General features: G+C 51.2%; 1 protein-coding gene across 3 annotated transcripts in view; it reads right to left on the reverse strand.

Annotated features, from left to right (window-relative positions):
* Positions 1–26,823, reverse strand: part of KIRREL3 (kirre like nephrin family adhesion molecule 3) — a 413,421-nt gene that overhangs the window by 24,805 nt on the left and 361,793 nt on the right. For all 3 annotated transcript variants that reach the window (XM_005494941.4, XM_005494940.4, XM_005494942.4), the window contains 3 exons: positions 3,551–3,699; positions 2,984–3,111; positions 1,599–1,725 (listed from right to left, as the gene is read on the reverse strand). In XM_005494941.4, the coding sequence (XP_005494998.2) occupies positions 1,599–1,725; positions 2,984–3,111; positions 3,551–3,699 (404 nt within the window). The remainder of the gene's footprint in view (positions 1–1,598; positions 1,726–2,983; positions 3,112–3,550; positions 3,700–26,823) is intronic.

Consider the following 26,823-nt stretch of genomic DNA (forward strand, 5'->3'; position numbering starts at 1 on the left):
GCTGCCTCCTGCTTATGTTCTTCTGTGACAGTGAGTGGGGAGTGAAACCTGCCAGTTTGTCATGCAGGTGAGAGACAATGCAAAATTCATCCTCTGCTTACACCATTTGCAGCCTGCCTGGCTCTTTCCCTGTGTATTTATGCTGAAATTTGTTACCAGCTATTGTGAGGTCCCAGCCAGGGCATCATTAAGCTCCAGAGATGTGGCTGTGAGTCCAGGGCACATCCTGACACACTGCTGGATGAGCCCCAAACAGCCATGGAGGTATCCTGACAGGAATTCTCACAGGAATCCTGGCAGGCAGAGTGTTCACAAGTATCCTCACAGGAATCTCACAGGTATCCTCATGTGGGATGGAGAGTGTGATTAGGCTGCTGCTCTTGGATCCAGACTCAATTCCCAGCTCTCCAGGTGTACAATAGAGACAACAGCACTCTCCGACCTCGCGAGGGTTTTGCAAGATTAATCTATTAAAGATTTAAAGCTGCCAGCTCCCAACTACTCAATAAACCCCTGCTGATAATAGGGAACTGTGTGGGGCTGAGCAAATGTTGATTTTTGTTTTGCTTTAACTTGTGCATTTCCAGGCAAAATAATGCAAAATCCACTTTACTCCAATTGCCTGATTCAACTGATTTACTCCAATACTCTGATTCAACTGGAGATGGGGTTTGCTCCAAAAGGAAGTATCTGAGGGGATAATTTGGGAACAGGACCTGTTAAAGCAACAGGATCAAGGCAGGAAGGGAATGGGGGTGGGGAATAAATGGTGGAAGGGAAACAGGAGAGAATGGTGGAAGGGAAGAAGGAAGGAATGAATGGCAGGAGGGAAAGAATGGTGGAAGGGAAGCAGGAGGGAAGGAATGGTGGAAGGGAAGAAGGAAGGAATGAATGGCAGAAGAGGAGCAGGAAGGAATGGCAGAAGGGAGCAGGAGGGAAGGAATGGTAGAAGGGAAGGAGGAGTGAATGGCAGAAGGGCAGCAGGAGGGAATGAATAGTGGAAGGGAAGCAGGAATGAATGTCAGAAGGGAAGCAGGAGGGAAGGAATAGTGGAAGGGGAGCAGGAAGAAAGGGCAGAAGAGGAGCAGGAGGGAGGGAATGGCAGAAGGGAAGCAGGAAGGAAGAAATGGCAGAAGGAAAGCAGGAGGGAGGGAATGGCAGAAGGGAGCAGGAAGGAATGAATGGTGGAAGGGAACAAGGAAGGAATGAATGGCAGGAGGGAAGGAATAGCAGAATAAAAGCAGGGAGGAATGGCAGAAGGGGAGCAGGAATGAATGAATGGCAGAAGAGGAGCAGGAGTGAATGTCAGAAGGGAACAGAAAGGAATGTCAGAGGGAAGCAGGAAGGAATGGCAGAAGGGAGCAGGAGGGAGGGAATGGCAGAAGGGAGCAGGAATAAATGAATGGCAGAAGAGGAGCAGGAAGGGGTGTCAGAAGAGAGCAGGAGAGAGGGAATGTCAGAAGGGAAGAAATGGGGAATGGCAGAAGGGGAGCAGGAATGAATGTCAGAAAGGAGCAGGAAGGGATGTCAGAAGGGAGCAGGAGAGAGGGAATGTCAGAGGGAAGCAGGAATGAATGTCAGAGGGGAGCAGGAGGTACCGTTGACGGTGAGCGTCACCTCCCGCTCCCCCGCGCCCACGCGCGGCACCACGGCTCTGCACACGTATTTCCCGGCGTCTTCCTGGCGCACTGACTTCAGGACCAGCTTGTTCTCATTGCTCAGGACCTGAAAGAGAGGAGGGGACCTTTCAGGTGGGCCATGAGAAGTTACAGACGAAACAATGACCTGAGTCACCAGCTCCTGAGCATCCCCGGGAAAGCAAAGTGGATGAGCCGAAAAGTCTGGCATTGCATGGAAATATCACTTGCTGCTGTTGACCAAAGAATAAAGAAAGACCACAGGTGTTTTGGGGTGGAATTAGGAATCCTCTTCCTATTCATTTGAATTTTTACAAACTCCAGTTTTGTAAGAAGTTCAAGATGCAAGAGAAAAATTTTGGTGGCTGCAGTGGCACAGGTAGAAAAACCTCGGAGAGACCCACACTCCACATGTGCACCTCCACATTCACAGGCACAGGGGAGGCTGCTGGGATTGACTCGGGAATTTCAAGCTCAGAAGTGGTGGCAGAGGTGGCAGACACCTTGGAACAGGATTTGGATACCCAGGGAAATCTCAGCTGGCTCTGGCCAGCCCCCTGCTATGGACTGGCTGACTGTTGCTCCCCTGCCCTGCTGTGCAATGAGCAGCTTTATTAAACCTGGAAAAGCTGAGGGATCTGGCTGAGGCTGTCAGCAGCACTGTGGCACTGCTGGATTTGAAAAAACACATGGCAGATCTCAAACAGAGAATGGTTTCTGAGCAAACTCCTCCAGTTGCCCTTGGCTTTCTCCCCCAGGGCTCTGCAGGTCACAGCCCATCATGTCTCCTCCTCCTCCTCCTCCTCAGCTGGGTGAGCCTCAGCTGGCACTGCTCCCACAGCTCCTGGAGTCAGTGGATGTAGGGGTTGGATGTGGATCTGGGTCTCCCTGTAGCAAGGTGGGGTCTCAGCCCTAACCGGGCACGAGGCAGAGGCACAAAGGGTCAGATCTCTTTTAAACCCACTGTGTTAGCATTGATTGCAGAGTTAGTCATAAAAACACCTGTGTTTACTTGGCCTCAACCTCTCTTTGGTCTCTGACTTGCTTCCTTTTTGTGAAAAAAGGAGAAAAGAAGGCAATCTTGAGGGACTTCAACCTGGTTCTGAAAACAGAGGGGCTGGGGAAGAAGCAGCCGTGATCCCAGTTCCCACTGGGATGGCTGGGTGCTGATGGCTTCACAAAGCACCATTCTCTGCCAAGATCCCTCTGAATGAAGAGCTCCTTCTCTGACTGCCAGGCTGGGAAAAGAGACTTTCTAACACATCTGGGGGTCACTGTGAGCAGCAGAGACCCCAAGACTGCAGCCCCCCTGCCCTGGCCGTGTCCCTGTCCCCAGAGGTTCTTACCACGCCCGAGCCTCGCTTCATCCAGACGATGGTCAGGGAGGGGTTCCCAGTCCAGGCACAGTTGAACACGGCGTCCGAGCCCAGGTCCACCAGCAGGGACTGTGGCTCCGTGGCCATCCTGGGCCCGACTGTGCAGAGGAAACCAGAGTTACTGCAGGGCTGGGCTCTGCCAGCCAGGAACCCCACACCAAACAGGGCACAGGGGTAGATCCTGATGGGCCCCAAATAAAGAAAAGCCTCAGGCAGTGCCTGCTGCAGCTCCAGAGGGATCAGCTCCCCAGTGACCACCCATGAGCTCACAAGGAAATCACAGGTCCAACCACCAGATAAATAATAAATAAAGTGCCTGCTGCAGCTCCAGACGGATCGGCTCCCCAGTGACCACCCCACAAGCTCACAAGGAAATCACAGGTCCAACCACCAGAGCGTTTACAAAGAGCGAGCTGCAGGAGGGCCCAGCCAGTCCTGCCACCCTGGGCAAGTCAGACTGAGCTGTGTCTGCTTCCTGCTGATTCTCAGCAGCTCTGCTGAGCCTGGAAGCCAGGCTGAAGCCATCAGGTTACTCACAGTAGACATCCACGGTCCTGCTGATGTTTGTGCTGCCCAGAGCATTGGTGACCTCGCAGGACACGGGCTCAAAGAAGAACGTGTGGTCCACGATGGTTTCGTAGAAGTCACCGGAGGCTTCCTTTATCACCTGGCCTTTCTTTGCCCACCTGTTGAAGAAAACACAGCATTGTTGTGGTGCTGCTTTGTGTCTCTTGCCATGTCCATGTGTAGCTGTCACAATGCTGGGGGAGCACGCCCAAAGTGCCCCTGACTTCAGAAGGGACATGAACTTGTTCTCAGCATTGTCCCCTTCCCTGGGGATTTAGGGACTACAGCCACAGGTTTTGGAGAGGAGCCATCAGAGAGATACAGACATGTACCCCTACAGAAACCTTTCCAAAAGAAACCAACATTCTATTACCCTGTTTCAGTGGGAATACACCTGATTTTGTAGGATTGTGAAGGACCTCAGTGATGGGAGGAATGGGACATGGAGGGGTGTCTACTTGATGGGGATGACAGTCCCTTCCTGAAGGCTTGCCAACAACACTGCTGGCATCAAACAACACATCAAAACCAGTAAAAACATTTTCTGCTGCCCCCCGCTTTGGCCCTTTTCTTCCTTTTTTTTATTTTTTTCTTTCCCCTGTCAAAGAGAACTTTATCCCTTTAAGGCAGCTGAAATAACATTTCCCGAAAAGCCAAGCTGGCATTTGCAACACTGCAACTTGCAAATTGTCTTGGAGAACAAGCTGTCAACTCAGCACTTGAATTAAGCCCTGTTTGCCAAACAATGAGCAAATGTGACCTAATGGGGCACCATCTGGCAACCTGCCACTCGGGAGCGGGTGGGAAAGGCGGAGATGCTGTCAGGCGGCCTGAAACTCCAGCCACTCTTTGGGGAAGGGAAAACAAGCCTGGGAACAAACATATAATAATTCTCCCCAAGCAGGACAGGTAAATTAGAGGGAAGAGGGTTTCCCTGAGGAGTCTCTGCCTTGTTGTTGTGGGGCTGCCCTTCTGGTTGTGCTGGATGGGTTGGGAAGGATGCAGGCACTGGGAGCTGGTCTGGAGAGAGGAAGGAGCTGCGGAGGCTGAAGGAGAGAGAAGGAGCTGCTGAAAGAGCTGCAGAGGCTGCTCCCCACACGGGGCCAGTGCCGTGGTTTGGGGAGAGCTGTCCCTTTCAAGGCCAGCGCATCTGCTCCTGCTCCTCCCAGCGGTCTCCTGCCTCCGTCTGCTTGTTCCTGTCACTCTGCCATGGCTCCCCACTGCTCCAATGCTGCCCCAAAGGCAGCCAAGGACAACTCGAGCGGCAGGGAGCTCCTGCTGAAGGTCCATAGGCAGTGACGTGCCTCAGTGGGGCTGCAGAGAGCAGAATGCTGGTGCATGGCAGGCTGGAGAACACTCTGAGTGCTGCCAGAGCCAATTCCCCGAGCACTGTGAACCTCAGTGCCTCCTGCCAGTGACCTGCTCAGCCTCCCCCGCGGTGACACAGCACTCTGAGAGGTGTTCCCCAGTGGATGGCAGTGATTTGTATGCACTGACCTGCCCTCGCCTCCCATTTATCTCTGCACTTCTAACAGATGCTGACTGGCCACTTCAGCTTCCCTCCCCTGCCTCCCTCGCCTCCCCTTCCAATAATTAATCAGGAGGTGCTGGTTTTATTTCTAGGGCTGCTTTGTGTGTTAATGAGGGAGGTTCTGTATGGAAAAACCTGCACAAATGGAGGGGCAGGTGCTGCTCCCAAGCTCTGAACGGGCAGTGATGCTTTGGTGATGCCTCCCAGAGGGAATTGCAGCCCAAGCCAAGCCTGCAAGGCTGAGCTCAGCATCCTGCCCCGCTGCCTCCCCATGGATCTGCCTTGCCCTGCCACAGGAACTGCTGCCTGCTGTGGGAGGCACCTGCCAGTGCTGTGAGAGTGGCTGTTCCTTGGGGATGGGGCAGCAGAGGGACAGGGACACCTGCTACAGGTCTGGCACCTCCTGCCCAAAGCTTAGCACAGCCTGTGGGATGGAGAGAATGGAGAGAGACACGGTCCTGATGTCTCCCGTTTGGTTTGCTGGTCCAAAAGGCCTGAATTCATATCAGGAACTGCAGAGGAATGAAAGGAAAGAGAGAAGGAAGGTTCTGGGAAGGTTCAGGGAAGGGAGGAAGGGAGGAAGGGAGGAAGGGAGGGAGGAAGGGAGGGAGGGAGGGAGGGAGGGAGGGAGGGAGGGAGGGAGGGAGGAAGGGAGGGAGGAAGGAAGGAAGGAAGGAAGGAAGGAAGGAAGGAAGGAAGGAAGGAAGGAAGGAAGGAAGGAAGGAAGGAAGGAAGGAAGGAAGGAAGGAAGGAAGGAAGGAAGGAAGGAAGGAAGGAAGGAAGGAAGGAAGGAAATGGGGGAAATGCCCCATGCTCTTTGTCAGGAATATTTCTGCTCCATCAAGCTCCTTTTACAATGTTGTCCCTGCAGAGATTCCCAGCCTGGAGCAGTTTTCCAGCCTCTGCAGGGTCTTGTTCTGCCCCTCAGGTGCTCAGGGGAGGTAGCAGGTGCATGAAGCCATTTTTTTCCAGCAGTCAATGGGACAGGGTGAGGCACCAAACTTTGGGGACAATCCAGAGCTTCTCTTGTCCCAGACACTTCCCTGGTGATTTTGCACAAATGCACCCTCCCTGCTGTGCAAAGGACAAGAAGGAGGCTTCAAGATGAGGATAAAAGTGACTTGTGGGGTCATGTCCTTGCACCTGCCTGCAGTTCATCCTCCCAACGTTCCTGGAGACCACCAGGAATTAGAACCAGATGGAGAAGTGTCTGGAGGAGGGTTTGAGCTGGGCAGAGCTCAGATGAGATCCTTCTGGATGTTGCAAAACAGAGAACAAGGTTTCCAAGAGCTGTTTGACATTGCAGCTGCTTGGGAAAACACCTCCCAACAACCGTGGCACGGCGCTTTATGGATTTGCTCAAAACCCATCGCTGCTGCAAAACTGGATTTCCTGATGTGTCACAAACACCAATTTTTTGTGCTTCAGCAGAGATCAAGGTTCTTGCTCCAGTTTTCCAAGGCTTAACATGGCTAAATCAATGTGGCTGAACGAGCAGTATGGATCTTTTATAATGTCAAATTGGTTTTTAATAATGGCAGCTGATAACTCTCTTGTAAAGCTTCCTGTGATGAGCTCGTGGACTGCCAGAAGGGTTTTAACTGAGGGTTTTAACGAGCCCATAACGTGCCTTGCTCACCTATTAACCATTGAGTTGTTATTTATAAACAGAACCTGAATAAAAAGGAGCAGAGAAGAGGGGAGGATGGTCCTGCAGCCCCATCTACCACCTCCACTGCTGTGGCTCTCTGTGATTTCTTCCTCCTGTATCCATGGCTTGGACCAACCTGGCTCCCAGCCAGTGCTCCTGGTCCTGCCAGCCTGGAGATCAGGGGCTCCTTTCATTTATGTTGTTCCCTTGAAGGTATTTATAGATTGCAAATGTGCCACCCAGGGTCTGTTCCAGACTCTATAAATTCACCTGCTTTAGTCTCTCCTGGGATGACTTGGCCACCACCTTGCCTGTCACTGCTTGTGCTGATTCCCACCCTTTGCCAGGCTCCAGTGCAGGGGCCGGGCTGGGCAGGGGGCTCCCTGTGCCAGGAGAGGGGTGAGGCTCTGTCTGTCCAGACCCTGCCCACAGGACTGTGTGTGTGTGACTCCCTTGGGCTGTCCAGGCTGAAGGGCAGCACAAGGGGATGCTGTGGGACCTCTCCCAATGCCCCTGAGCCCCTCAGGTGTCCCCACAGGGTGACTTGGAGGTGTCTTCATTTCCTGCCCTCTGCCACTGACAGGCACCTTTGGAGTTCCCAGCTTCAAATTCACCCTGCTCCCATTGGGACCAATGCAGATCACAGAATCATAATCCCAGAAAGGTTTGGGTTGGATGAGACCTTAAAGCTCATCTTGTCCCATGGCAGGGACACCTTCCACTGTCCCAGGTGCTCCCAGCCCTGTCCAGCCTGGCCTTGGGCACTGCCAGGGATCCAGGGGCAGCTCCAGCTGCTCTGGGCACCCTGTGCCAGGGCCTGCCCACCCTCACAGGGAACAATTCCCAATTCCCAATATCCCATCCATCCCTGCCCTCTGGCAGTGGGAGCCATTCCCTTGTCCTGTCCCTCCATCCCTTGTCCCCAGTCCCTCTCCAGCTCTCCTGGAGCCCCTTCAGGCCCTGCAAGGAGCTCTGAGCTCTCCCTGGAACTTCTCCTCTCCAGATGAGCACCCCCAGCTCTCCCAGCCTGTATCCAGGACAGACGTGTGCAGATTTTCTCATCTTCATTTCTTTTCACTGAACACCATCTCAGTCTGTGTCCCCAGATGGGCATTTCTTCCCCTGTGGGCTGGGTTTCATTCTGTTGTTTCCTTTCTCATATTTGTAATGTGCTTTTGTTTTCCTCTGGCCTCTCTGGAGGGAGTACCAGGTGCCTCCCAATTCAGTATCTTCTGCAAATTGAATTTGCTCGAGTGATGGAAGAAAACAAATTTCAACCAGGAAAGAGATATTTTGATCCAAGTTTCAAAGGGGTTATTACAGTCAGCACTGAAAACCGGTGATTAAAGAATGAACAAAAAATAGAATACCTGCAGTGGGTCCTTTTAACACTGAAGAGGGAGGGAGGAACTTTTCTAAGGAGACATTCTTCAGGGAAATAGCATTTTTCTGACTCCATCGATTGCTTCCCAGCTAAGAGTGCACACAAGCAAATAAGAGAGGACAGTTTGGGATTTGTCAGCTCCTAAACAATGCCGGGGCTTTGTTTTGGTTTTCATGTCTTAGTGTTTTTATTTCTCCTGCTCTTGTTTCTGAAGGAAGTCTGCCAAGAGCTGGGATGACACACCTGAGCCTCTTCCCCAGCTCTCAGAGGGATGCTCAGCTGCATCTCCTTCTGCACAGCAGTTCCATCCCTCTTTCCCATGAATCCTGTTTCTGGCTGGGCTGCCAGGCTGGTGAAGCCTCCACAGAGTTCCCCAGTGAGAGCACAGCAAACCCCACTGCCCTAGGGTGATGTTATGATGCTTGTATCCCCATTCATGTGTTCTGTTTATGCTGGGTATTATGTTCTGTGCTTTTAAGACTGGCTCTGAAGAGTGAAAATTTTGTTTGGGTTTTCTTATCAGCCTGGTGGAACACAGAGACGGGCAGTACATGGTGCTGCTTTTGCTTTTTTGCTTTTGCTTTTCGCTTTGCTCTCTCGCTCTTGCTTCTGCTTTGCTTCTGCTTGCTCTTACTTCTGCTCATGAGTTAGTTTAGCTAAACAGTCCAAATTTCTTCCTGGGCTGTTTCTCCTTTCCTTTTTTTCGACCAACTTGAACCTGCTCTGGTCTGGGACTTGGGGAGCACTGAGGTTTTACACCTTGTGGCCCAGCAGGGCCTGCTCTGGGCCGCAGCCTTTCCCAGCACCTGAGGAACTGATAACAGAGTGAGCATCCACAGGAGAGACTTTCTGAATTTGTCATCTTTTTCAGAGCAGTGACAGAGTGCTGTGACCTGGTATTGTTCATTCTGTGCTGGGGGTGCTGTGCCTGTTAAATAAACAGGTTCTTTCCACTTCTCTCCAAGAAATCCTTCTTGAGCCAGTTGGGCACAGGGGCCATGTGGGTTTGCTTTCTGGAGGGGCCCTTTTGGAGATTCTCCCCTAAATTTGCCCTAAACCAGGACACCCACAGGGTGTCAGTCCATGGAGGAGCATTGTTAACATCCCTGCTCATGAATACTTCATCCCTGCTCATGCTCACCTGAACAAACACCCCTCTCTGTCTGCTCTACAAGGGCTTCTAATCCTTCAACACCCAGCATATGGGAACAAACTACTGACTTCCCAGCCCTGGGAAAGCTGTAGGACTCAACAAAATCTTCTTCAGAAAGGTCTTCATCAGGCCACAGCTCCTTACAGCAGCACAGGGACTGCTGGGGAGTAACAGGGGCTGCTGGGGCTCTGAAATGCCCCATCAAGCACTGCACAAATCCACCCTGCAGGTTCTGAGGGAGGATATTGGAGCTGCCAGCAGCTCTGGAGCAGCACTCCTGGCTGCTCTGGTGGCGAATCACCCGGGGAAGTGGAGTGTGTCGTCGGTTTTAATTAACAATGCAAAATAAAGTGGTTGCTTGCCATATAAATCGTGTTTACTAAGAATTACTTAAAATGGATAAATATTTTCTTGGATGCATTTTAATTGCTTAATAAAAGTACCAAGAACACCCACAAATACCTTAAATAAATGCATGGCTCAGGGAAAGAATTAATTAACATTTCATTCCTGGGAATGGCTATTAATTGCTACAAATTGCTCAGAGAATGGATTTTGTTGCTTTATTGCCAGCAGTACTTTCAGTTCCTGGGTGTGATGTGACAATCCCCTCCTCTCACCCTCACAGCAGTGCTGTCCCCAGCAGGATGCCCTGAGCACCACCCCAAACCCTCGAGGCCCCAGAGCCTTGCTATCCTCCACAGGATGGATGCTTTGAGGCTGACATTCTGGCATCCTTTGGAGGTCCAAAGGGGACAGGGACAATGGATAGCTCCTGCTGGTGCCAGCCTTGTGAGAAATGATGGAGTGAGGTTCCCAGCCTGAGCAGTGTCATGGTGCCCCCCGCGTGTGATGCATCGCACAAATTATTTCTTTATTACGGGTAAATTTTCATAATGGTGATGTATGGGGCTGTTCCTCTTCTCCCTGCCTAATGAAGACGTGTGGGGCTTGTGTGGCTCCTCCGCCTCCCGCTCTGAGTGTGGGTTCATTTATCAGCAGCAGGCCCTGGGTAACCTCTCCCCATCTGCATTACCTGGCTGTGCCTCCCAGCCTGGGCTCCATCAGCTCAGAGCCCTGACGGTTCTCCTGAGCCTGGGCTGGCCCTGCAGCATGAGGCTGGGCTGTGGAACCACAGAGCCAGGCAATTGTTCAGCTTGGAAAGGAGCCCTGAGATCATCAGTCCAACTGCTGACCAGCAGTGCCAAGGTTGCACCGACCCCAAGGTGTCCCCAAGCACCACAAAGCACACGGTTATTTGAACACCTCCAGGGATGGTGATGGCACCACTGCCCTGGGCAGCCCGTGCCAATGCCTGACAACCCTTTCCATAAAAAAATCTTCTCTAATATCCAACCTAAACCTGACCTAGGACAACCTGAGGCCATTCTCTCTTGTCCTGTCCCTGTTCCCTGGGAGCAGAGCCTGCCCCCACCCTGGCTGTCCCCTCCTGTCAGGAGCTGTGCAGAGCCACAAGGGCCCCCTGAGCCTCCTTTTCTCCAGGCTGAGCCCCTTCCCAGCTCCCTCAGCCTCTCCTGGGGCTCCAGCTCCTTCCCAGCTCTGTTCCCTTCCCTGGACATGCACCTCAATGTCTTTTTTTGTAGTAAGGGGCCCAAAATTTGACACAGGATTTGAGATGTGGTCTCACCTGTGCTGACTACAGGGGAAGAAAGCACATGGAAAGGTATTTCCTTGTGTATCGTATCCATTGTACTCAAGGGAATGTTTCCAAGCCTCCAGCTCCCATCCTGACAAACTCCATGCACACACAGCTGCAGCAGTGATCACCTCTTCCCAAACCTCTCTATCCCAATTTAGGGATCTTGGCTCCAACACAAAGTGAGCCTCAAGTTCTAATGGTGGAAATGCCACAGCTCAGATGCAGAGATGCCAACTTTGCTCATCTCCTCCTCCCTACTTTTTCCCCATATGTTTTTTATTTTTTTAATCAAATAAACAAGAAGAAAGATTGCAACCTTTCCCCAAATTTCAGATTTTTACCCCTGACAAGGACATGTTTGGTGTCTGATTGCGCTCACCACGATGCACCAGTTGCTGCTACTGGGGTTGGATTGTTTTTAAACACTCTGGCATTTTGATGATAATAATAACACCTCACTGCAGAGGAAAATTCTGGCTTGATTTTTCATCTCATCTCGGCTCCAGAGCTCCCACTCCTGCCAAGCCAGGAGGCTGGGATGAGCCTGATTGCTCATCAGCTGCAGGCTTCAAGGGCAGTGCCTGGGTTTTGCATCTCCTCCTCACCATCAGCAGGTCCTGTGGGTGGGAAAAATCCATGAGGAGCTACTTAGAGCTGCCCAAATCACACCTGAAGATGTTCAATGACAGTTCAGCTGGGGTACTGGAGGAGAAATTAACAGGGACACCCTGGGGTCAGGTCTGTGCTGCCCAAGGCACGGGAACCTGAAAGAAGTGGGGTGAGAAGGTTTCTTTCTCCCAGGTGACACAATTAAAGCCATGCCACCAGTCCAGGAACCCACCATGGTTCATTTTGGGTGAGAAACCAATCAAAACAGCCTTTCTCTCAGCACAGTGATCAGAACAAATTGGCTGCAGAAGCGAGAGGGAGAAGTAAACAAAGCTGTTAACTTGTCAATGACTTGACTGATCAACCGTGGGGAATAGTTGGAGAGGGCTGATGAGCCGTGCAGGTAATCAATGGAGCAGCACTGCCAGGGCTGCAGCTGGGCTGCACAGAGCTCCAGAGACACCCAGGGGTCCCAGAGCCCAAGGGCAGGGCTTGGCCAGGGCACAGAGGGGAATAAACCCTGCCCAAAGGTGCACCCAGCGTGGGCAGAGCGTGTTTGACCTGCGAGGATTGGGGATGCTGGATTGAGCAGCAGGGAGGGTGCCCTGGGTTGTCAGGCATGGTTTGGGGGATTCTATTTCCAATCTGCTAGAGGTGAGGCAGTTATTCTCTGTTCATTGGGCAATTTTATCTATTCCACAACCAATCCTCCCTCCCTCTGCTGTTCATGGCCAGTGAGTGTGGGCACTTCCCACAGCACTGAGGTGATGCCAGCTGCCAGCAGCACTGACAGACCCTGGCCATGGATCCTTGGTTGCTGTGCTGCGGTCTGGCCCAGCCCATGGTAAATCATCACCTCTCAGGTGTTCTCTGATGGGGGCCAGAGATCCAAACCTTGGGGGTGTCTTAGGCTGGAAATGGGGCTGTGTGTTCTATTCCCATCTGTCAGAGCTGGGGCAGTTCTCTGCTGTTCACTGGGCAGTTTTCTTCATCTCTCCCACAGCCAATCCTCCCTCCAGGAGATCGCTGCTGTTCATGGGCCATTAATTATTAATTATCTTCTGTCCATGGCCACTGAGTGTCCCTGCAGGGCTGATCTAATCCCACCATCCCATGGGGAGATGCTCCACCCAGGGGAGGAGCCAAGCATTCCTACCTGGATCCAATCTGAGCTTTGGGACACCCCAGCAGCCTTTGCCCCCTGCATTGCCAGAGGAGCAGCTTTCTGCTGCCCTGCATGGCCAGAGGGAGCCCAGGCCCATCTGCAGCAGCCCTGGAGCTGCAGAGGAAAACTCCCCCCTTGTGCAGGATCCCTGCTGCAGCAGAGCCACAGCTGGCACTGCAGGAGGGCTGAGCCCCCAAGGCATGGGGCTGGGACACCCCCTGACACACGGGGCAGGGCATGCTCTGACTCTGCCAGTGCTGTTTTGTATTACTGCTTTTTTATTTTATTTTTTATTCCCTATTAAAGAACTGTTATTCCTGCTCCCATATCTTTGCCTGAGAGTCACTTAATTTCAATATTATAATAATTTGGAGGGAGGGGTTTTACATTTTCCATTTCAAGGAAGGCTCCTGCCTTCCTTAGCAGACACCTGCCTTTTCCAACAAAGACTGAGGGGTGGCCAAAGCCCATCCCATTGTGTCCCCCTGGTCCTTCCCTGCACCAGAAGCTGGGAAGGACCCTCGTCCCTCCCTTGGAAGGAAACCAGAGAGGCTGTTACTGGAAAAAGCTGGGAAAGCTGTTACTGTTTCAAAGGGAAAGCATCAAACTTCATGGACTGGATGATTCCTCCTGCAAATCGAGCTGTTTTCGTGACAGATCAAAACAAAATGCAGATGCTTTAGAAGTGCTGTTTTAATCCTGCTGTTTAAAATACCCCCTCCTCCTCCACCCCATCAATGACAGGGCTGGGCACCAAACCTGTCCCCATTAATCCCTGTTTGGCACTTCTCTTGCCACTGTGGATGTTTTTCTGCCCCTTTCCTTTCACAAATTCACCTTCTTTCACAAGAACTCCTTCTCCCTCTAAGGAGAGGACCTCAGATTTAAGAATCTTTGGCCCCAGAGCCATGAAATCATATGAAAATTGTACTTCTCCCCCCAAGTTAAATGATGAACACTAAATACCTCATTTTAATGTATGCAGAGAAAGTTTAAAACCATTCAGGCTATGACAGCCAGCTGCCAAAACTGCTTATCCTGGGGAAACACTGGGGCTGTGAGTCACCCCCCAGTCCTGGATGAGCTTGGAGGTGTCACCTCTCCTTGGGGAGTTTTCTACCCCTTTGGCAATGATGCTGCATTTCATTTTTCCTGCCTACATCATCTTGACTTACCCAGCCACACAATAGACATGACTAATAGCTTAACTATTATTTTGGGTAATCCAATTTCATCACGTGGTCTGTGTTTTCTCAAATCGTTTAACAGGATTAGTCCTTTCTGGGGTCTTCCTACCCCACTCCACCCCCGTAGCAGAATGTCTTTAGCCCAGATTTATGGATGCTGGCATCTTGAGGAGCTAATTCTCTGCTATGTTTATCCTCCTCCTCAGTGCAAAGTGAGTCCTGGTGCTGTGAAGCTGCTGGAACTTGCCTTTCCCTCTATTCCAGTTCTTATTTTCCACCTGTGCTTGAGGCCTTTGCAGCTTTACACCTCGATGTGAAATTCCTTTGAGACTGGCAGGAAAAAGATGATGGTGAATGGAGACAGAAACTCAGAGGTCTTCATCAGAATAAGAAAGCTGCTCTTGGGGATCTTGAAAGTGATGCTGGACTGGGACCTCACGTTCCAGATCACTGGAGCTGCCAAATCCACACATTTCAGGGCAGAAATGATTGGCACAGCAGGCAGGAATGGCTTGTGCCTTTCTGCACGTGGAACTCATGCAGCAGAGAGTTGCTGGGTGTCTGGGTCTTCTCCAAGGATTTTCTTTTTCCTGGCCAGCTCCTAAAGCTCCTCTGAGGCTTTGACCTGGTCCTGACTTTGGGATGTTTTCAAGGGTTTTGTGGTTTGATCTCTGCAGCATGAGAGGGTCTGCCCTCTCTCTGGCATGGCGAGAGCAGACAGACCTTGAGCCAAGTTTGTATTGACTCTTCAAGGATGGTGGCCAACCTTGGACATGTCAAACAGCCCAGGCAATGCTTTGGGCCACCAAAAATGGTGCCCACCAGCCTGAGCAGGCTCTGTCTGACTTTCCAGCCCCAGCAGTGCCCCTAAAGCCTCTCCTTCTCTATGACAGCCACTGTTCCCATCCCTTGTGCTCTGTGTGACTCCTGGCATGTCCTCAGGTTGGTGTGAGGCACAGCCCCTTCTCTGGCAGGTTCCCTGGCCTGCCCTGCCAGAACAGTTAATTATTCAGGGCTCAACTGTGTCTAGATCAGATGGTTCACATTAGCATTATCAACAGGATATCAGGTTCACGTCAGGATTATCAACAGAGGCAGCTGAGTCACCCGGGTGAGATGGCTGAGCCCTCATTTTGTGGGAATCTCCTCACAGAAGATGCCAAGGGTAGGGATTTCTGTATAAGGAACTTGGATTTCTGCTGCCTGGAGTGTGAGCAGCTTGGGGATCTGGCAAGTCATGAGGAGGAATAATAAATATCCAAAGTGTTCCCTCGTGCTAATGCAAACACACAGGCAGCTCACAGGGGAGTAGAATAAAGCTAGGAGTTCACCAAAAATCTGTTCATCTTTTCAGTAGGAAGTTCATCTATGGAATCACAGAACTGCTCAGTTTGGAAAAGACCTCCAAGATCATCGAGTCTGGGCCTTACTTGGTACTGCCAAGGCCACCACTAACCTGTGTCCCCAAGTGCCACAGCTACACAGCTTCTAAATCCCTCCAGGGATGGGCACTCCACCACTGCCCTGGGAAGACTGTGCCAAGGCTGTTCAAGCTTTTTGGGGAAGAAATTATTCCTAACATCCAATATAAACCTTTGCTGGTTTATATTGGATGTTAGGAACGTGAGGCTGTTTGTTATTCTATTACATGTTACCTGAGACAAGAAACCAACCCTCACCTCACCACAAGCTCCTTTCAGGCAGCTGTAGAGAGCAATAAGGTCTCTCCTGAGCCTCTTTTTTTGTCAGCTGAAACAACCCTAGCTCCCTCATCCATCCATCCATCCATCCATCCATCCATCCATCCATCCATCCATCCAGTCATCCATTCATGCCCAAAACTATGGTCAAGTCCCTCTTCTCTCACGAACCTCTGGAGCGCCCTTGACACCCTGGCACAGCTCTGCCCTTCTCAGCCATGTCATGGGCAAACAACCCAGTGTGGTTCTGTCCTGGTACAACAGACTGACCCAGAGAGCTCTGTGATTATTTATCAACTTCTCCACAGAACAGCATGAAACAGTATTAAAAAAAAAAAAGATATCTCAAAAAGTAACAGCCATGAAGTTCTTCACTACCCACTTCAGTAACAAAGTGGAGCTAAGCAATAAATGCTGGTTGATGCTTTACAAACAACTTTCTAACCCAGAGACACCACCCTGCCTTTTCTCTTTGCTTTAATATCTGCCAGCAGTTTCTAGAGTGGAACAGAAAGCCAAGGGTATTTTTGAGACCTGAAGTGAGCAGGGTTACTCCTCAATCCCAGAACTCCTTTGGGGTCTCTCTGGGATGGGGTGTGCAAGGGTAGGTGCTGTGTACCCCAAACAGTTGTGCCAAGCCAGGATGCTCAGGATGCACAGCATGTCCTTGGCACAGGTACCACTGTCACACAGGTTTGGGGAGGAAAGGCTCCCCTGCCCCAGCTCAGCCTGGGCCAGATTGGCCCTTGCTCCTCTTTTTGCTGTTTCCTGATGAACTCAGCCTGACCTGCCAGCTCCAGCTTGGCAGTGGATCCACATTCCAGCAGCTGAGCCCTCTGCCAGTGTCTGGTCATGGTACTGGGGAGGTGACCAGGGCACACGGCCCTGGCGGGCACCTGAGATCCACTGGGTTTGTTGTGGGACACACTGGGTGTATTGTGGGACCCACTGGGTGTGTTGTGGGACACACTGGGTTTGTTGGGAACCCACTGGGTTTGTTGGGAACCCACTGGGTTTGTTGTGGGACCCACTGGGTTTGTTGTGGGACACACTGGGTTTGTTGTGGGACACACTGGGTGTATTGTGGGACACCAGCAGCCACCGGGTTTCCCATTCTCCTCCCATGCCTGCTGGCCCACATTTTGCAGCTCTCCTGACTGCTCTGTTGTTCATTTGACTCCTTCCCAGGGTGGCACTTGGGAGATGAGTCAAATGAACAACAACTGATGCTGCTGCAGTCACCAAATCCCCACTGGTTTACTGGGGCAGAGACAGTGACAGAAGTAGATGCTCACAGATTTGTTCTCTATTTAAACACATCTCTAGCCCCCACAATCTGCAATAAAGGAGCAAAGAGGGAATCAAGGAGGGAAGTCCCTTAGAACAGCTGCTGCAGGGCTGTGGTGGGTGCCACCTCTGTCCCTATCCCACATCCCCCTTGCACACTCTGCTTCATCCTTCATGCCTCGCTCGTCCCTGGTCACATTCCTCCCTTTTTGGCAGAAAAGCCTCAAACAGAGCTGAAGGCCTCTTAAATCAACGTCTTTCCTGACTCAGAAGCTGTAAGAGGATTCATTATTTATGTGGCAGAAACACAAAAGCTTAGCATATTTTAAGCTGTCTGAAACAACTTCAAGGCAACTCTTCCTCTGTCTTCTTTTTTTTTAACAAAACACATTGAGATGTCTCTGAACCGAGCAGCAGGGGGAAACTGTTTTTTTAATTCCAAAAGATAAAATAATATGTACAGATTGAGGGAGGGAACGAAAAAACCCCACAATCTAGCTTGGGATCACCAAGGAATGGCCATCAGGGGATGTTGCCTGTTAGGTGTTGGCATAATCCTTGGACAAACTCTGCTGTGATGTGGCATTGATGTAATGGCAGTGGGAGAGGTCAAGGAGACAGCTCTGCTCCTTCACAAGCACATGCAGCTCTATCCTTCAGAGGCAGCAGCAGAGGAGGTGCTGGGTGTCTTTTTTTCCCCTCTTTCTCCCCATTTTTACATTTTCAATTTAGTCACAGCATCTCTAATTTCCTTAGATCTGAAGCCACCTCGTGAGACTGGAAGGGAACGATATAGAAGAAAGATGAGGGGGAAAAAAACCACCAGTAATCTTGTAAAAGTCAGTTTTGAAAAATCAATTTTCTTGTGTGACAAGATTTGCTTAAGGCTTTTCGTTCTGTGAAATCAGCCCATCATCCTGCGGGAACGCATGAAGGAAGTGGCAAGTGTGGTTTGGAATAACTCAGATTAAAGACTGCTAAATTAGGCACAAAAAGCTGCCACTTCTTGCAAAGGGAGAGGAGATCTGGCCAGAGGAGGCAAGGATGCTCCCTTCTGAATCTCATTCCCAGCTCCAGGAGCAAGTCTGGAAGGAGGGTGACTGACAAGGCTGGGAGCACACACAACCACACAACCACAGCCCCAAGGTCTGGAAATGAGATGGGGACAGGTTCACTCTAAGGCTGGAACACACAACCACAGCCCCAAGGTGTGCTGGAAATGAGATGGGGACAGGTTCACTCTGAGGCTGGGAACACACAACCACAGCCCCAATGTCTGGAAAGGAGATGGGGACAGGTTCACTCTAAGGCTGGGAAAGGGCTGGAGCAGAGTTTGGAAAACTCCCAATGCTGCTGACTCCTGGGATGCCGGCAATCCTGGCTGGGATGGAGATGAGCACCACCCACCTTGGGGCACCCCAAGGTGTTTCTGTGAGCTCTCCTGGAACCCCCAACCCCCTCAGGCAGCCCCACCATGGCAGAGGCTCCATCCAGCCCCGGGCTGGCTGCTCCATCACTCTGCTCTGGTACTTTCATCATCTCTGTGTCAGGGATGGTGCTCACCAGTACAAAGTGTTTTCCTTCCCCCCTCCTTTTCCCCCCTCCATCAGACTCTCTCCCCTCTATTCTCTCTCCTGATTAGTTCAAGCTGCCTCTGAACATCTCCCACCCGCTTGTTCCCATTACCTTGACAAGCCAGGGAATGGGAAGACAAATCTCCCTGTCCTCACACCTCCGTGAGTGAAGGCTCTTCCAGCCCTGTCTTCCCAGTCTCACCTGCAACTCTGCGCCTTGGCAGAGGCCCCCCAGCAGCCCAGTCTCACTTCCCAGCTGCAGGGATAGTTGTGCCTTTTATTTTACTTTATTTCCTTTTTCTAAAGCCCGTCTCTCCACCTGCCACCAGCCATGCTCTGCTCCCTGTCACAGGGAGCTGGCAGATGGGGCTGATGCATCATGAAGGAGATCTGAAGAATTCATTTCCTGGTATTTTTTTTTTTTCCTAGCTTTCATTTTCACTTCAGAGCAAAGGTCCAGTTGTCTGGGAGGAAGCTACAAAGACAAACCCAGGCAGGAAAACAGAGATAGTCAGGAAAAATGTTACAGTGCCGATAACTTGAGACCTCGGTGTGCTTTGCATTTATTTCAACTCCTGCTTTAGCTGCATTTTGCTATGTCTATAAATTAGATTTATTCTGTAACTGCTGTGAAATGCCTGCGGGCCCCTTCCCCACTGCAGCTTCTCTTCCCTCCCTGCCAGGTTTGGCCGGGGGAGCAGCAGGGGAGGTGGCAGCCCTGCCCAGGGACAGCAGATGGGCTGCCAGCGTCCTGCGGCTGGACAGACGGCAGCCACGGCCACTGCCGGGACACAGCAGATGGAGAGGGGGAGCAGGGCAACAAAAACTGCACACTGGCAGAAACGAGAACTTTCCCAGGCTGGGATGGAGGAGGGAGCTGGCTGGGGGGGAGAAGGTCCAAAGTGTGCCAAGAAATGGCAGCAAAACCAAACTGACCGTTCTGTTTCAAGATGCTGAAATGCCTCTGGTCTGGATCAGACGTGTTGAGCTGCTCCCCACCTCATCTCTCTGCAGCCTTCTGGGCACCCCTGAGACTCTGCAGAAGCTCTTGTGGGGCTGCCCCAGAACAGAATTTGGGGTGGAATAGAATCCCAGATGATCCCATAGAATCCCAGAACAGTTTGAGTGGGAAAGGACTTTAATGCTCATTTCATTCCAACACCTTCCCCCAGACCAAGCTGCTCCAAGGCCCATCCAAACCAGCCTTGGAAGGGTCCCGGTGCAGTCCCTGGAGGAGAAATCTGGGTGATTTTCCTGTGAGGGGACACTGAGTGTAATGGATGTGGAGAAAAGTGCCCATGCACCCACAGACTTTACACCTTGTCTGCAGCCACCAGGGCCCTGCAGCATTTCAAACCTTTGACAGTCCCTTTTAAATATTAAGACAGGTATGATTGTAATTTAATAGGAGTTAATCTGGCAGATCTTCCTCCCTGGTTGTGGTCTTGGTGATCAGAAGCTCTGGGAATGCAAGGCACGAGGGGTTGGTCACTTTTATCCTGGGCCTTCCAGGAACAGGCAGAGGAATGCAAGGAACACAAAAACACTCCCAGGAGACACTTTTCAAAGCCACCAGAATTGCATATTAAAATATATCCAGGTTTTATGGTGCCAGAAGAGGGAAAACAGCCCCTGCTCTGGCTTGGCTGGAGGCAGTGCCCATTAAATGGATCATTTGCCACTTCTCTCTCAAAAGTTGCCAATGAAATCATTACCCTGAATCTCTGATCAGCTTACCACGATCCAATAATCCCTTTACAGCCTATGGATTTATTCCACACAGTGTGAATATATTCAGCTGTCTGGAAGAGGCAGGGACAACTCTGGTGTCATGAAAGGGTGTTAAACCCCAAACAGGCTTTTCCCTGGCCTTTCAGCCAGAATAGGGATCTATGCACATCCAGAAGCTTGACTGACCAAGCAAAGAAGCAATGGGGATCTAGCTGGAACAGAGACATCTTGCTCCCACAGTCTGGGGTGATTTCTCCTTCTGCTCATCCAGCCTGGCAGCAGCAAACAATTCTTGTGACTCTTCCTTCCCCAGGACCTGAATTCCTTGATTCTATTATTGATCCTCATGCTCGGATGGAACAGGGTGCACCCATGCATGAGCCCAGCTCTCCTCCCTGCCTGGATGTGGGAGGCAGTTTTATTTCACCTTCCCTTTTAACCTGCTAAGGATGTATCCCTAGGGGCTGAGCTCTGGCATGGGAACAGGTCTGATCCCTGGGAAGTGAGGGTGAGGAATTAGGGAAGGGATTCCCTGGAATTCCATGTGAATCAGTGATGTGGGAGGGGTGGAAACAGCCTCAAATTTCATCAAGGGAGGTTTAGATTGGATATTAGGAGACATTTCTTGACTAAAATGTGGGTGAGGCATTTGAACAAGACCGTGGTGGAGTTCTCATCCCTGGAAGAATTTAAAAGATGTGTGGATGTGGCACTTGGGGACCTGGATAAGTGGTGGCCTTGGAAGTGCAGGGGTAAAAGCTGGACTCAATGATTTTAGAGAGTTTTTCCAACCTAATTGATTCTGTGATTCCACAACTTGCTAACCTTCATTCTGGGCTTCCCCCTGTGCCATAACCAGCCATTCAGGGATGGCTGGAATGTCTCTTGGCTCTTTCCTTGGGATTTGTTTTGGAGGAGCTGGGTCTGTGTGCTGAGCCCACCACTGGCTGATGATGGAAGTGCTCCTGGCAGGGAGTTGGTCCATCCACCACATCCACTAGGGCAGGGAAAGTGCAGTGATTCTGCCAAGCCAAGCAAGGGCTGAGCAGCTGCTCACTCCCTCTTCCATTCCCCATCCCTTTGATAAAGCTTTCCCAGATTTCTGCTGCTTTTCCTGCTCTTTGCCAGGCACCACAGCAATGCTGAGCCACCAGGGAGCTGGTTCAAGTGTCTGAGCAAACTTCCAAGCTATTTCCAGCAGGACATGGGGCATGTGCTCTTGGAGAACTTGACTCCCCTATGGGATCTGAGGCATGTCATGAATAAATCTGGTGAGATGCCAGCAGGTCCCCAAATGCTGCAGACAAGGCTCAAAGGGTAAAGAGCAGCAAAGCTCTGTGGAGTTTGAATTTCTCCCCAGGTTTGTTCAAACAAGCTGTGGGAATGTGTCTCCGTGGGAGGAATGCCTCCAAGCTGCACAGTGTAAGGCAGGCAGGCCAAGCAGAGATGGTGCACATTGTGATGTTCTCTCTCTGTCTCACAGCTCCTTGATGTCAGGTGAAATCTTTCTGTATCTACCTGAACCCACAAAATTCTGCCACTTTTTTCCCCCAAGGCCAGCAGCCAAAACACCCCAAACCTGTACCTGGGCACGTATGATCCTTGGAGACACCAAAGGCACTTGGGCTCTTCATCCACCTATTTTCCTAAAGCTGGGTGGGAAATGCCTATCCTATGGAGAAGAGTGGAGGAACCAGACCAGGAAGCTTTTTCCTGTTGTCGTCCCTTTGTTTTCCCTGGGCAAAGCCAGGGGGAAGCCAGGACTGCCTCCCACCAGGTGTGTTCCAGCCCCAATGCCTTCAAAGAAAACCTTGTTAAGAAGCAGTTGAGTTTGGATTAATATTTGATGAGCGACAGCGAGCTGCTGTTCCGAGATAAAACAGTATTTACTGAGCAAGGGCTTTCCTGCCTTCCTGAGCCAACAAACAAACAGCGCTCAGGGGGAAGCACGAGGAGGTGAGCACAGGGCATGCTGTGGGATGGCTCTGAGCTTGGGATGGCTGTGGGATGGCTCTCAGCGGGAGCAGGGGGATGGTGGGGCTGCCACTCACAGAGCTGGATTCAGGCAGCAGCAGGGATGGGTGGAATTTGCTTGGACTGCACTTGCTGTGATCCCAGTCTGGCCGTGGGATGGGAAGGAGTGGGGCAGCACCATCCCTTGGGTGGCTGACAAACAAATGTCCCCTGGCTCCTCCTGACCTCTGCTCCTGCTGTAGCACCTGCTGGACTTCTGCAACATCCCTCAGCTATGAAGAGCTGCTCGCAACTGCTGTGCTCAACACCTTGCAGCAGCTGGGAGGGCTGTCTCCCTCTTCCCAGCTATGTCTGTGTGTCTGTCTGTCAGTCCCACACTTTCCTTTGAAAGTGCAGTGGTCCCAGAGCTGCAGCTGGTGCTGGAGGGTGGCTGCACATGTCTCCCTCTGCCACCAAAGATAACATTATTTGCAAAGGTCTCTGCCAGCCCTGGGGGTGAGAGCTCTGTGTGGATGCACAGAATGAGATTGGTATCACTGCCCTCCCTGCCTGCACCAGCTCCCCATCACTCCACAAAAATAATCATCAGCTCAGAAGCCCCAAATGCTCAGGGACTCTGCCTCCTGCAATATTAAACCTTCCCATTTTCTTCTGCCACTTTAAAGATTCTCTTTCTTACTGCGAGTGATAAATAATAACAGCAAAAAAACACCCCACAGACACACAACAGACATCAAAAGCCACGAGAAGATTGGCAAATAGAGAGATCTGAAGGGAGCAAAGAGGAGGCCTGGTTGGGAGTCGGTTCACGTCGCCCTGACTTCTGCTGCTTCCCATTAATTTCACCCGCCATCGCAGGTACAGAACAACGGCGACAGCTAATTACTCTCCCTTTCCCCTTCCTGCCCGTTTGCTTGCAGCAAAAGAAAGCCTGTAAATTCCCAAACTCTCCCCTCCCCATCCCAGAGCTGTCCAGGAAGCTGCAGAGGTGTGTGGGAGGGGGTGTTGAGGTGGGATGTGCACCAGAGCTGTTTGCTGCTCCAGCCTGGCACCAGGATGCTGTGCCAGCAAACAGGCTGGCAGAGGCTGGCAGTGCCTCAGGGGAGGGGAGAGGAAAGGTTAATGTGGTCCCCTGCCACCCATGGGACACCAGGGAGCCTCTTTGGGCTTCCAGCCCCATGCTCATGGTGCTAAAGCAGATGGGGACACATCCATGGAAGCACTGCTGAGGAGCCCAGGTCCCCTTTGAGCCTTTTCCAAGTGGAGGGTGCTGCACTGGCAACACCCAGGGAGGTTTTTGGTGGGATGAGTTGCTCCTCAGCTCCAAAGGGAACCTGACAGAGGTGGGATGAACCCAGGCCAGATGGGTTTATTCCACCTTAGGGGCTTATGGGTATAAGACCCTACAGAAGCTATAGGATGTGTCTGTGCAAAGCTTGCTGTATATGGAAGGAGGGAAAACACCCAAAGAGCAAACCCCTGCTGCCAGAGGGTTAATTCACCCTGTGCCAGGAACCCCTGCTCAGGATCACTGTGACACCTCACCAGCCTCTGCCCTCCCCTTCCTTTGGTGCCACTGGCCTGTCCTGTGTCCAAAGCAAGTGACAGCCCAAGTGACATTGTGGGCACGCAAACCCCCCTGGGGAAATGCTGCTCCTCAGCAGGAACCTGCTGCCAGCAAGGGAATGGGCTGGCATTTCAGCTCCATCCTCCTCAGCTGGGGAAGGAGCACAGGAGCTGTGCCTCCAGCCCTGCCCCAGCCCTGCCTGCCTCCCAACATCAGGAGATGCCAGCAGGTTTTAGACAAGAGGGATTCTTGCTTGGAAAATGCCACTGAGGCCAAAGATTTTGTGAAAATCTGTCAGTTTTGAGAAAATGCCATTAACCCTCTGCCTTCAGAAGAGAAGACAAGGTGCAGGCTGGAACTTTCCACTCTGGCTCTGGGAGTGGATTGCTCTGAGGTCTCTTTTTCAACCAAGTTTTTCTTGCATTAAAATCGACCTGTGTATGATTATATAAGCAGGCATGAAGAAAACTTCCTAAGGAAAAAGCAGCTCAATTTAATCAAAACTATGTTCTCTATAGGGGCAGAGGGGCCTTTTCATCTCTTGGGAAATTGTGTTGAATGTTGTTTCTTTTCCCTTGCCCTCCTAACTAAGAGAATAGGAGGTCTGGGCTTAAAATCTTGGGTCAGCAGGACCACAGAGGTGGCTTAGTGGCTTCATCCTAACAAAGAGCCCAGTTCATGGATGCTTCCCAAGGGAACATCTATGGGTGGGATACTGGACCTCATGTGCTTTTCCCAGGAAAAAAACCCAGGATGCAAACTCAATGCAAAACCTTTGGCTCCTCAAAAACTCCGGCAAGGTGAAGCTTGCTGCTATGTTGGTGGCAGGGATGGCCCTGCAAAGCTGACTGTAGATTTATGGCCACAAAAGGGGATTTAGGTTGTTTAAACATTCTTCCTTTCTGTTCAGAGTTATTTACTGACAAACATATTGTGGGGGGGGATTAAAAATAAATATTGTCTGAAGATCTGGGATCTCTGTCCAAGCATGAGGGAAGCCATAGGAGAGACATCAGAGTGGTCCTTGCCCAAGGAGGGGAAAAATAATCATGTTTCCTGTTGATTTTTTAAGGCAGAATTAAGTTCATTTTCACCAGTGGTAGGGTCCTGGGGATGGCACCAAGCTCACGTTCTCCTTCTCAAACCTCCAGATGTCCCAGGCCTAGAGTGTTACAGTTCCCATCCTTCTCTCCTGGCCAGTGTCAAGGTGCAGGGGGCTCCTTGCTTGGCTGACCCAATCCAGAGGGCTCCAAGCTTGAGTGCTGGAACATCTGCCACTTTTACATAGTGAAGAGCTTTGGGATCTTGTGGAAGGGAAACAAATCCCCCCTTCATCAATCAGAGCCTTTAAGCAGAAGGAAGCCTCAGCGAGCACTGCTGAGTCCTGTTTGCCTGTCACAGTGGTAGGGAAAAAGCCTCGTGTGAAGTTTACATGCTAAGGGAACTCAAGAAATGAAAAATCCAAAGTGATTGAATTTGTCATGCCTCTTTTTTTTCCTGCTCCAAACCCTTTTTATGTGAAAGCATAGCCTGAAAAACATGCAATTAGTTTTAAGAGTAAAGTCCATAATGAAATGAATCCCAAAGCCATTTGAAGCAAAGTAGAATCATGGAGGCTCAGGGGACAGGAAGGGTGACAAGACCTGTGGCCCCAGGATGGGTGAGAAGGGAGGAAGAGGGCAGAGGGGGGACAGCAAAAACCTGTGCTACCAAGATGGCAGCAAAGATGGGAGAGGAATGTTGGATCCACTTCTGCTTGGTGGAGAAAATCAACTCAGCTTGGGTTGGGCATGGATCCCAAGGGTGGAAACAGCCAAGAGAAATCACAGAATGCCAAAATGGTTTGGGCTGGAGGGGCCTTAATGCTCTTCTTGTTCCGACCCTGCCATGGCAGGGACACCTTCCCCTATCCCAGGCTGCTCCCAGCCCTGTCCAGCCTGGCCTTGGGCACTGCCAGGGATCCAGGGGCAGCCCCAGCTGCTCTGGGCACCCTGTGCCAGGGCCTGCCCACCCTCACAGGGAACAATTCCTCATTCCCAATATCCCATCCATTCCTGCCCTCTGGCAGTGGGAGCCATTCCTCTTGTCCAAAGTCCCTGTCCAAGGAAGTGGAAACCCTGGACTGGAGCCTTCCAGGCTGCTCCAGTGCACAAGGGATCAGCCCAGCTGGGATCAGGGATGATGTGGAAGGTTCCTTTGTTGACAATCAGGCTGATGGAGCAGAAGTTTTGCCAGGGTCTTGCCACTGTCTGTTTCCTTGACCAGAGATGGTTGTTTTGCCTTGTACCAGAATCAGTCCTGGGGTAAGAACCACGTGGGTCCTTCACCCAGCCTGGCATGCACTTTGTTTTCCTTCCAGCTGTAAATATGAAACCAGGGCTATTTGTATCTTTGACATTAATTGACTTCTTGAATTAATAACTCTTCTGTGTAACCAGGAACACAATTACAGCTTTGTTGTGCTGGTATCCAGCTGGAAGGGATAGTTCCTACCCAGAAACTTGATTGTACTAATTAAGCTGCACGAGCCTAACAGGAGGAGGGTCATGGTACCTGTCCCCGGAGGTGCCTCCTGTTATTATCCATGGATGGTTCTGCAGAGGCAGGATGGATGGAGAGCCTGTGTGTGCATGCTCAGCCCTTCGAGGCAGGAGGGGCGAGTGGCTGATGGATGAGGCAGGACAGGGCTGTACCTGTTACACAAAGCTCTTTTCTCCCAAAGTGTGCTGACAGCCTGCCCCGCTTCCCAGAGCCATATTTTGTCTGCTTAGACAAAAAAATAAAACTGTGATAGGAGGGGTGTTTGCTGATGCAGGAGACCTCACACCTGTGGAAACCCAGAACATCCCTCTGGCTGTCCAGGACGGCCAGGACCCTGCCAGGAGGCTCAGAGACCCTGGCACAGAGCCCAAAACACCTGTGGGTTTGATTATGACCCGTGGAGCAAATTACCAACCTTAGATGAAGATCAGCAAGCCACGACAAATTAAGTAGAATGATAGTGAAGTTATCATGGGTGGAAAAGTAGATTTTAGGGTTTTTGGTATGAGAGGGTTCAGGGGGCAAGATG

This window comes from Zonotrichia albicollis, chromosome 27 (genome assembly GCF_047830755.1).
Source record: "Zonotrichia albicollis isolate bZonAlb1 chromosome 27, bZonAlb1.hap1, whole genome shotgun sequence".
Lineage (NCBI taxonomy): Eukaryota > Metazoa > Chordata > Aves > Passeriformes > Passerellidae > Zonotrichia > Zonotrichia albicollis.